The sequence below is a fragment of the Anneissia japonica genome, unplaced genomic scaffold, assembly GCF_011630105.1.
Source record: "Anneissia japonica isolate Jap-2015-1 unplaced genomic scaffold, ASM1163010v1 scaffold288016_len413324_cov198, whole genome shotgun sequence".
Taxonomy (NCBI): Eukaryota; Metazoa; Echinodermata; class Crinoidea; order Comatulida; family Comatulidae; genus Anneissia; species Anneissia japonica.
The window spans coordinates 54,865-66,916 of NW_022739618.1; the positions used below are offsets into that span (position 1 = coordinate 54,865).

At 32.5% G+C, this 12,052-nt stretch overlaps 1 protein-coding gene across 1 annotated transcript in view; it reads left to right on the top strand.

Moving 5' to 3' along the window:
* LOC117117952 (shootin-1-like) overlaps positions 1–12,052 on the top strand; it is a gene marked incomplete in the record, with an annotated part of 37,231 nt that overhangs the window by 20,303 nt on the left and 4,876 nt on the right. The window contains 8 exon segments of the mRNA XM_033262440.1: positions 357–451; positions 1,707–1,868; positions 3,702–4,463; positions 4,911–4,946; positions 7,030–7,271; positions 7,648–7,703; positions 7,866–7,889; positions 11,446–11,537. Of these exon segments, the coding sequence (XP_033118331.1) occupies positions 357–451; positions 1,707–1,868; positions 3,702–4,463; positions 4,911–4,946; positions 7,030–7,271; positions 7,648–7,703; positions 7,866–7,889; positions 11,446–11,537 (1,469 nt within the window).

Below are 12,052 nucleotides of genomic sequence, written 5' to 3' on the forward strand. Positions count from 1 at the left end.
TGTATATATGTATTCCTACTAAGAAGAAGTTTCTAATACTAATTTAACATCATCTTTTTTAACGCATGCCATTTTTACCGGGGCCATTTTTTCCGGGGCCATTTTTTCTGGGGCCATTCTGACCTACATTCCTACAATGTATAACAAAGAAGTAATAAATGCTAGAATGTTACCCTGATTCTTACAAGTGTAGTCGTCCCTGGCGCCCTCAGAAACACCCTGTGGGACGAGTATACGCTTTGCTGGCAACCAAAATGTAAAAAAATACCAATAATGTGCTGTATATATTTTAACTGACTTTCTATTCTATTGTACTTTCAATGTTGTATTTATCATATCTATTTTCTGTTTTACAGTTTCAACTCTCGTTGTTAGTGAATTTGAAGAGATTAGCGAGAACTATGAGAGAGAAACTGTTCTTCGTAAGAAAGCCGAGTGCTTTGCAGCAAAGGTAATTATTCAAAAATTGATGTGGATTCATTTATTAATTAATTATCCTAAATTACCTGCACTGAAAGTATTGATTTACATAGTGTAATTGTCCTTTTAAAGGATTGCAAAAAGTATCAATTATGTTTTCTCCTGGATTTATTTAATACAATCACTTTTCATTATTTCCATTCACAAATTCAAATTTGTGTATTTTTCTACATTTTATGTTGAAAAAATAGCACAATTTTTACAAGGCCTTTGCTGAAATTTATTATTTCACCAAACTTAACAAACTGTAGAATACTATTTCTTGAATTAGCTGTGTGAAAAGAATTATTCCTTCTCTTTCAAGTATGCAGTACTTATTTGGATAAAATGGCATAATGCATTAAAAAAAACATACCACTAACACAGTTTTCCAATTTAAAGATAAAAGTAGGCACACATGGAGGAGACAATAAAAAATGGATTCGTGGAAACAATAATTTGTTTGACTAATTAGCATTTTCTTTGAGTTTTGCTTCCTTTTCAAAAATTACCATGAGAAGCTTCCGCAATAATTTGCCAAATAAATTATATTTTGCAAGAAGTCGTCTTGTAGTTTCCACTATGTTTCAAAATTTTGCCAATTAATGTAAAAACTTTTGTTTTTTTTGTGATACGTCATTAATTTCAATGCCAATTTTTTTATCAGCCATGATTGGATGCCAAGTTTATTGTTTTGTAACTGATGCTGAATATCATAATTTATAGTAATAATTATAATATTGTTAAAGGATATAATACAAATAGCTTGGTACAAATCAGGGGAGGATTTGGGGTGGGGGCAGGCCAGCCCAATCCCCTCCCCCTGTTTGGAAAGAAAAGAAGAAAGAAAAAAATAAGGATTTCCCACAGTGCCTGAGAGGTCATTTTCGGGCGTACTCCTAGGGTAGTGTTATCTCGATTGCCCTCCCCCCTTTCAACCCCCCTTTTGAACATCTCTGGATCTGTCCCTACAAATTGATTGATTAATTGATTGGTTGATTGATTGCCAATGGTAATATACATGCACTAAGTACATTTGCATTGCAAGATTGCTTAATTGATTATTGTAATGATGATCATGTTTTTTCAAGTGTTTTATTTTTCAGTATGATCGAAGTTATAAATGTGTGAAATAATAAAGAAATAAATTAGAATAATAGTATTTTAATACTGTAAAAATTTATAATCATAATAAAATAAAAATGAAATTATAATAATAATGATGATTTTGCTCATTTACTTCACAGATGTACCAGGAAAATAAAGTCGTCTCTGAAGTTGCCAAGCGACAAAGTCAAATCCTGATGGATCCTACGCAACTGACTTCGGATGACAAGTTACTGGAGGCGATGAAAGAACTAGAAGAATTGAATGCCATGTTGGGAGATAAGAATGAAAAACAAGATAAGGTGAAGTCTATAAAACTGAGAAAATACATTATGCGTAAATTAACTTTTTACTCTGATAATAATTAAATGTTCTACTTCTCTTCAATGCTTTTAGAAGGCTTATTTAAGTCAGGCCCTGCAGGTGGCTTTCCAGGCAGCTATTTTAGCTCATATCTTAAGTGGTCAGAGGGCCTTCTCATAATAATGTAATGTAATGTAATATATATAATATACAGTATCTCTGACTTTCTACTTGTACGTAAAAAGCTAATTCGTACCAGATCAGCTTCAAATGTAAATTTTCATCAACCTATATTTAACAAGCATATTGGTAACAATTTTTTTCTGTTCAAGGTGCCACTCATTTGGAATAACCTTCCAGCGCACATTCGATCTTCACCATCTGTGGCTGTCTTTAGGTCTAACTTAAAGACTCACCTCTTTAACTAATTATCCTCATTTTTATTCTTATTTTATTTATTGTTGCATGATTCCAAACTTTGCCACTGCTTCTTTTGATTTGTTTACTTGTTCTGTGCTTGGGTTAGGCAATGATCACTGCTGCCTGTGGGTTGTGAGGTGCCTCAAGTATGTGGGGTGCAGCGCTTCGTATCTGCATAGAAAGGCGCTATACAAATGTTGTTGTTGTTGTTGTTGTTGTTGTCGTTGTTGCTGTTGCTGGATTAGATTGAAATGTAGTTAGATTTATATAGCGCTTTATACTGAAACTTTCTCAAAGCGCTCTAGGTGCGGACTAGCTCTTACAGTAATTTGCTTCTCACCTAAGGGTCTCTTTGTGTCTGACCTACAGTACCTGGTAAACCGGTACCAGCTACTCTCATTTGTCCACTACAGGGCCTGAATGTACAAGTACATTGGGGTAACCCCCTACTTGTCTCGAAAGATGTACAGGGTTCTTTTTTTATTTATTTATTTTATTTCAACAATGATACCACCCTCTGCACTTTATTAGTGCAGAGGGTGGTCCATCCAGCTGAACTGATCATTAGGGACCCTCAATACATAACACAAGTAACAAAGGAAATATAAATAGATTAACAAAGAAATTAAAATGATAAAATAATAATATAAAACCAAATAACAAATAAAAAAACAAAGGGAAAAAAAATTATTACAATATATATATACATATTATATAAATTAAATTTAAAATATAATCAAATTAACTATAAAATAATTAAAAGCAGAATAATAATGGCAAAAAAAGAAAAGCAAAAAATAACGAAGTTGAAAATAAAATTTTAAAAAAAAATAGTTTAGGGCCAGCCTGAAGAAAAAGAGAGAGACAGAGGGGTGGGGGAGAGAGAGAGACAGAGGGAAAAAATAACTAAACCATAGAAAGAGAGAGATAGCTTTTCAGGTTAGATTTAAAGGATGAGATGCTTTTAAGTATCTGATAGTACAAACATAATACAAACATTTAGATTTTCGTATAGTAATGACACGATTATGGTTATGATTATATCATTGTCCTAATCTTATCATTACTATACGGTATGATTATGACTATGATTAATTTGAATTTGAGTGCCTTCATTTCAGGTCTGCTTGATTGATACGATTCAGTATGTTTACTCTTTTGATTCATCACTTTTAATAATGTTCTCTGTATATAAGTTCACATCTATTGCAATGTGGTTTAATTATGGCTGTGAAAAGACCCATTTGAACATAATTTTTATTTTAAAATACTGTATGTTTCATGTGAATTTTTTATTACTGTTGCATAAAAACTCTTTTACATCCAGGTGACACTATATTAACCATTAATAATAATAAATTTTGTTCCTTTCATATTGTTTTTCTGATTGCATTACTGGTTTTGAATCAAAGAAAGTTGATATTGATGACAAAGTATCCACACATGTTGAAAGTGTTGTGCCACCAGCTTCTGCTGATTTGCCACCTGTTTCTGATGATGAGCCACCTCTTAATAGTGAGCGACCCTCTCATGTAGATGAGTGCCCACCTGATGCTGATCAGCATCCACCTAGTGTAGATCCATGTCCACCAGATTTGGCTGATCTATCTAGTGGGATGTCTGCAGATCAGACTACACCAGAGGTGGTAAGTGTCAGTGCAGAGGTTACACCTGCCAGTTATGATACAAATGCAAACGATGAACACGGAGTAGTTACTGGTAAGACACCAGTATTATTCAAAGATAACCATGAACAAAAACCTGTTGAATTTTCTGGACAATCTGAAGAAATTAATTACTCCTCTGTAACTTCTGGAGAATCAAAACCAATATTTGTACCATCAGAAGACTCAAAACCATCATTTGTACCATCAGAAGAACCCAAACCAGCATCTGTACCATCGGAAGAACCCAAACCAGCATCTGTACCATCAGAAGAACCCAAATCAGCATCTGTACCATCAGAAGAACCCAAATCAGCATCTGTACCATCTGGAGAACCTGGTGTGACATCTGCTGCTTCTGAAGATTCTTTTCTAATTCCAATACCATCTAGCAAATCTGATGTAACCTTGTCAGATGATATCATTCCACCACCTCCAGAAGTTTTACAGGTTTTAGTTAATGATTCTAGTGCAGAATCTGGCCAAGGAATTCCTGCCCATGTCTCAGAGGTAATTCTGAGTTTTTATCTGATTGAAAAGCAGAATTTGTTTCTTTATTTTTTACAACTGACAGAAAAAAATGAAGATGCAAAAGGACAAAACCACAGACTCGCTTTCCTGAATTTCAGACGATATGAATTTAATGAAACTTAATACAGTATTGTTACTGTTGTTACTATTGTTATCATTATTGTTATTATCAGCATCTTCATCATCATTATTGTCATCATAATTATTATATTGGTATCAGACTAAAATCCAATAAATTCAACAGAATTTTTGAAAGAATAAAAAAACTGATATGCTGTACAATCCGTCTTAAGAAATTATCTATTGGCAATTAATGAAAGCAAAATGCAAAGCCACCACACATTTACTGAACATTAAATTTCATACTATAAATCACTACAATTATTGTAAAATAATTTTTGTGGCGTTGCAATTGATTTTTGACAGAAAGAAAGTGATATACTTCCAGATGCATTGATAAAGGTACTTGTATGCAGTCATTCCATATGGTATTGGCAATTATACAAAGCTGTTCAATAATCAATATTAATTAGTATGTACTATAGTTCTCGGGTATAAGCCCATCAGGGGATAAAAGCATATCTGTTTCCCCCTCCCCCAATTTTTGAGTAATTTTTGTGAAAAAGCGCTCCACCTAGTTATAATAAGGAGGTTTGGAATTGAAATTCTTCACTTTATTTGACAGATAACAATTCTGAAAGTATAAAACGTACCAAGTATGTTTTTAAGGGATTAACTCCATTAAAATTTAGCATTAAATTTATTTTTTTATTTATTACTTTATGTAAGTACGCTAGGCTTCTTAGTCTATTTTGTGAGGCCTAGACTCTAAAGTTGAGTCCCATCTAGCCCTACATTGCATTTTATGGTTCATATTGTCTTTTGTATTGGGAGGAGGGGGAAAGAGATGACTTATACTCAAGGAACTACTGTACAATATATGCTTGCTGCATAAGAGTAGATTAAGTTCAGCTACCTGTCATGCAACAAAGCCATTGCACCTTGATAGAATAAAGCATTACTTGCCCTCACTTCCATTTTTAAAAATTTAAAATATCATTAAAGTATTATTTTCAACATTTATAAGTAAAAATAAAATAAAATAACCTCATTTTATGTGCTTAAAACTGGGGATAAGCTCCAATATATATATATATATATATATATATATATATATACTACTTCCATTTATGTATAAGTTTAATAATAATGTTTTAAAATCATTATGTGTGGTAATTGGATTGTTAATTGTGTTTTTTCCATTGCTACTATACGTAAGTTTAATATGGTGTTGATTGATTTTTCATTTTGATTTGAGGCTGTGGATTGAGGTCTTGCCTTTTTATCCCAGAAATATATTATTTATACTTTTTTTATGTGGGTATTTTTTACTTTAATTGTTTAACTGATTTTTTTGCAGTTTTTTTACTTTAACAACAGCAAATATTTTATGATGATTGTAATACCTTTTCAACATTTGCTTTTAATTTTGCTAACATCATTAATAAATAGAAGTAATAAAATTACAAATAATTGTTGGTAACTTTTGTCACATAACCACAAACAGAATAGCACAAATTATTGAAATCATGCTCCTAAGAAATTATATGCATTAAAAAAATATATAAAAAAGGATAAGTAATATTGTATGATTATGTTGGTGTGCCAAGAATGTTGAACTAATTTACATATTATGTTATACAGGTGCTTGAATATTCCAGGTGTAATAACAGAGAGTATTATCTTACTTTGGCTACGTTCGGACTTGGAAATAAGCCAGGCTTGAGTTGAGCCAGGCTCAACATTAAACCCGGCTTAACTTTGCCGGGCGTTCAGACTAGCGAGTTTAACCAGGCGTGAATTTGCATAATAATGAACCGTAACAAGGAAACGTGTTTCAAAACATTGTTTGCGAAACGTACGCTCGCTCACAGCGTACGTAATTGAATGCTGATTGGTCATTTTGTTACCCGGAAGTCAATGCAAGACACCCCGCAACGATTAAAGCCTGGCTTAGAAAAGTTTGACACGGTGGCGCGCCAGGCCTAGTTACTATAGGAACACAGCCTGGCTTGAGATAAGCCACCTAGTTCAGACTGGCAGGTGGATAAACCCAGTGAGTTGAGTCGGGTTTATCCACCTAGTCTGAACTAGGCCTAAGTCTTCTATGTGTGTTCTCTCTATGTTGGAAGTGGCTTATTACTTTTGATTTTTCTGAGTGTTTTTCTTAAAAGTCTTTTGAATTGAGTAGTGAACCACAATTACAACTAAAGAGGCCAGCATAATGGAAAGAAGCTACACACATAGATATCAGGATGTTTGTATTTTTATTAAGCATATCTGGATGATTGCCAGGCTCAAATAAATTTCCTTACGAATTTTGAAACTGCGACGTAAATTCAGCTAAAATAATTTTGACTTTTGCAGTGGTAAAAAGAAATATTACATTATTAATTATTATTATTATTATTATTATTATTATTATTATTATTATTATTATTATTATTGTTATTATTATTATTATTATTATTATTATTTGTTAAAGGTGAGAGATGAGTTAAACAGTAATGAAGATAATGGTCAGCCTAAGAAAGAGTATGTCCACACACTTGAAACAAAACTGAGCATCGCCCAGGAGGAGAATGAAAACCTTGAACAACAGATCAACGAGCTTCAGGATGAATTAAAAAAAGTAAAGGAGCAATTGGAGGTTGCTTCTGAGAAACTACGTCCTCCACCACCACCCCCTCCACCACCACTTCCTGCCCCTGTGAAGAATCCTTTAAAGTGAGTGGATTGTTTTAATTTTTTTTTTAGTAGATTTTAGAAATTTTATTTGCAAAGCATTCTTTTCTCTCCCCATCTTTTCTCTCCCCATCTCTTCTCCTCCTTCTCCACATTCTACTTATTGGCTACCACCCCACTTCCTGCCCCATGAAGAATCCTTTAACGTCAGTGGATTGTCTGGCTTTGTTATAGTGGATAAAATTTGGAAATTTTAATTTGTAAAGCATTCTCTTCTCTCGACCATCTCTCCTTCCCAAATCTCAAATATTAATTATAATTTTTTTAAAAGCTGATGCCAAATTAAAAATAGTTCTTTTTACTAAAACTTTTTGTTACTAAGGACATAATGTTTTATTTATGTACTATTATTTTCCAGTCTTTTTAGAAAACTTATCAAAGGTAAAAATACAGATGATAAGCAAGGTAAAGCAGGTAAGCCTTGACCATTTTTCCAAATTTTTATTAAATTTTATTTATTATTCTTATATTTCAAATTAGTTTTATGTTGATTTCTTTGAATTCCTATATTTTATTATTATTAATTATGATTATGAAAATGTAAATTTTTCTTTTTGTCAATACTAATTCTTTAAGCAAATCAAGGCAAGGGCAAAAAGGGTAAGTTGGTAGGGTGTCACTCTCAATCGTCATCAGTATCTATGACAAGTGTCATTTTCATTTTTGTCGCTGTCATTTTCCTGGCATTATATTAATTAATCCAACTTAAATTGGTTTTTCTAGTATGCCCATATTTTACACTGACTAAAGTTGTTAGTGTATCATATCTAGGGTGCCTGGAAGCTGTGGATATTCATTAGATATGGTATACTAAATAACATAGGTCTTGTGAAGCATAGGCTAATTATAAGAATCTTATTAAAGCTATTCTCTACTTCATGCATGTTATAGTTGCTCAATTCAGCCTAGATCCAGAAATCTTGAGTCATGACGACTGCAGCTTAAGCCTGGTTTCCATACAATCGCTACACTCTATCGCCAACAGCTCTCGGTGATGCTGATTGGTCGGTCAAATCAGGGAGCCTTCCCGATTGCGTCATGGACTGCTACATAGTACAACGCTTGCACTGAAAACAGTGTAGCGATTTTAAGTAAACCAGGTTTTATATTATTTTATATTATATACTCAAATAACTGCCCTTATACATTGAAATTAGTTAAAAACAAACTAGCTTTTTATGATGAAATCTGGCAAAAATGGCCGAAGATTTGATTAAGTATAGTAAACATGAATGTACAATTCCCGATTGCATCGGGGACTGCTACACGCTACAATGATTGTACCACAAAACATTGTGGCAACAGTCTAGCGATTTTTAGGAAACTAGGCTTTATATTAGTAGACTCACATAATTACCCTTACACATACAAATTCGTAAAACTAGCTTTTTATGATGAAGTCTGGCAAAAATGGCTGAAGCTTTGGATTAAGCATAGTAAATATGAATGTAAAATTTTATTATCTGTCATCTCAATTACCTGTTTTTTGGTTTTTTTTAACATTCATTATAAATTCCATTTACAAACGATAAAGTACAAGACATACAGGTAAATATAAAGATAAACAAAGCAAACATGTAATGTAACCCTATGATTAAACACAATGTTATAAAATATTTAAAAGAGTAGAAGTTAATTATACAAACAACTCAAGGTGACCAATAATTTTAACATACAATAGATATATTTATTTGTCAACGTGTACAACTTGGTTCACATGAAATTTGGTTTCCAGATACTTCAACAATAAAAATAAAATCATAAACTAAAATACATAAAAAGATGCAAAAATCCCGTAAATACAATAAAGAAACATATTACAATACAGAACTTAAACTAAGCTTACAAAAACTACAAACATATTCAAAAGACACAAATGACAATGCATATATTTGGATAAATATAGGACAAAAGATACATATTGGAATTCAATGGTTGATCAAAGGTGTGGCTTGCCGGCATTAAAAGTCCATTACATTGCCATCATCAATCTGGTTAGGAATTTTTTCTTAAAGAAATGTTATTTCATTTCTATTTTAACCATGAGCGGATTTGGTGAGGGGGGAAACAAGCCGACCCCACCCCCCCCCCCCTTGGGAAATCACAAAAATGAAAAAGAAAAAATTGATCACCTAAAATGCCTCAGAGATTATTTTCGCGCGTCTAGAGAAAAAAATTTTACATGGGCATGCCCCCGGACCCCTATGGTGGTGTTATCTCATTGGCCCCACTTTCATCCCTCTTTTACCCCTCCCCTTTTTGGACATCTCTGGATCCGCCCCTGTTAACTTTATACTCTGTGAGCTATAATGTATGCAAGATCTCATTATTATCTGTTACATATTAACACCTTTGTTTTCATAGAATCTGTATGCTGAATGGCTGCAGATAATTCCTGGTGTTAGTTCGTAACACTGACAATGGCTAATAAAATAATAATAATGTATAAAGACCTGTCCAGGCATATTTTATTTTACAAATACATGTGACATACCTAAATATGGTCATGATGACACATCATCATCACCATGACTATATATGGGCATACAACAGTTTTTGTCAAAGAAAATTTGATAATCTTGACTGAGTTTTATATATATACAGTATGGTGATGTATATTATTTCTATGACCTCTTGCTGCCTATATTATAACCGTAGTTAAGGATAGTGTGGTAGTGTTCTAGCGTAGAAGATTAGATTTCTGGTTAATAATATTCACTGATGGATTTAAGTTTATTACCGATACTATTAGATTAGTTCTAACCTGTGGAATGGATTTTAATAGTAAAATTCTGAAGATAAAAATTCAGTGGCAGAATTTCCAATGTACACCTGCCAACACACACATGGAGTATCCACTTTTTACACCTCATGAATACATTGTATTATCTCACACATCGTTAAAATGTTTATGAAAGATAAAATAGGTGAATAAGTGTATTCGTCATTAAAAATTAGAATACAGGCCATTTAAATTTCGAAGTTATACCAACCGAGAACTGTAATCCATAGCAATTCCACTACAATTTACAAAAAAATAACATAGGGGGTGCTCTGCTTTGTTATTATTACATAGAGGGCGCTATATACATTTGTTTTTTTGTCACACACATCAAACACCAACAAAGTTGGCAGGTTTACAAAGGGTTAATCACCCAAAGAAAATCTGAACAAACAGACTTCCTAAATTGTTCTGTTGTAGAATTTTTTTTATTTGATTTATAAAGGAAATTTACAGAATAATTACAGAAATTTAATTGACATTTTATCAGGAAATTGTTGAGATTGGCATTCTGTTACAACAGTCATTCTCTTCCCACAAATCTAGTTGTCTGGCCATTTATCTTCTCATAGAACATATATATCCTCTCTTGGAACATATTTGTCCATGGGTTAACCTTCCTGGTTTTTCTTACTGTAACATTCTTTTTAGGTTTTGATATTTATCTTCTTTTGTGTTTAATGAGACTGAATTTAGGGAAGAGGAATGATGTGGGAATGAGATAGGGTAAAGGAAAAGGGAGAAGAAGGAAGAATGTAGAAAGAAAAGGGAGAAAGGAAAGAGAAAGAGAAAGGTAGAATTGAACTGTCTGGAGACTCTGCGTCAAAATACAAGTGTTATTGCTGTGGATCCATATTGAATTTACGTGCGAAATTTACAAGCTCTTCAGCTGCTTTCTAGGAAGTATTGTACTGTAGTACATAATGCTGATGTCTGAGTGTGCTTATATACTGTATGTGCTTATGCTGTCATAATTTATTAGTCATTTTTGTCTCTCGTCCAAAAAAAACTACCATCATCATAATCACCAATATTACCAATATCATGATCATCATCACTCTCACTATATCAGCATAAGTCATCCTCTTCACCGATGCCATCAACATCATCATTATATTATTGTAATTATTGTTTAAAGGTTTGCTTGGCAGATAAACAAATATGAAGTATACATTTGTGGTACACCATATAAGTAGTACTCAGAAGAAATGATGTGTAAAAAATACTCTCAACTACTATTTACGTAGTATACCGCAAATTTATACTAGTATTGTACTTGTTGTCATTGTCAACATTCTATTGTAATTTTTTTAATATAATTTTTAATATTAATTATGTTCTTATTATATTTGTGATTTATTATATGAACTCCAGATCCCTTGCAAGAAAAGTACACAGCAACAATTGATGAAATGATGAAGAGAATCAAGTCAGGTAAAGCTGGACTTAAACCTGTTGGCGAGGATGTAAGTATTTACGGAATGATAGTGTCTATTGTATGATGTATGTAAATACATATACTGTATATGTATATTAGGCGAAACTTTTTTTATATTTTGTTTTGCGAACTTATTTTTTTTTTTTTATCATTAGAGGAGGGCGGAAAAAAAATAAAAATAAAATTTTGTCTTATTCAGGAAATGGTTTGCCAAAAACATGCAGATGGAGGAGAAAATAAAATAAAATATTATTATTGAATACAAACAGTGTAGTAATGTGATGGTTAAATGCTTTAAATTTATATAATTAGGAAGAAATATACATACCTTATTTTTGGGAAATTCTCTGGCAGCGGTAGGCATAATAAAAATAAAGAAAACTTTCATATTTTCCTGAAATTTCCATTTTTTCGTGACAGCAGGTGCGCTAATTGGCCAAAAATAAAATATTTTTATTTGAAATTGTCATTATTGGCAGGTAGCAAGTTTGCTAAACAATGTATAAAGAAAAGTCTTGCCATATGGATATCCTTATGGATATA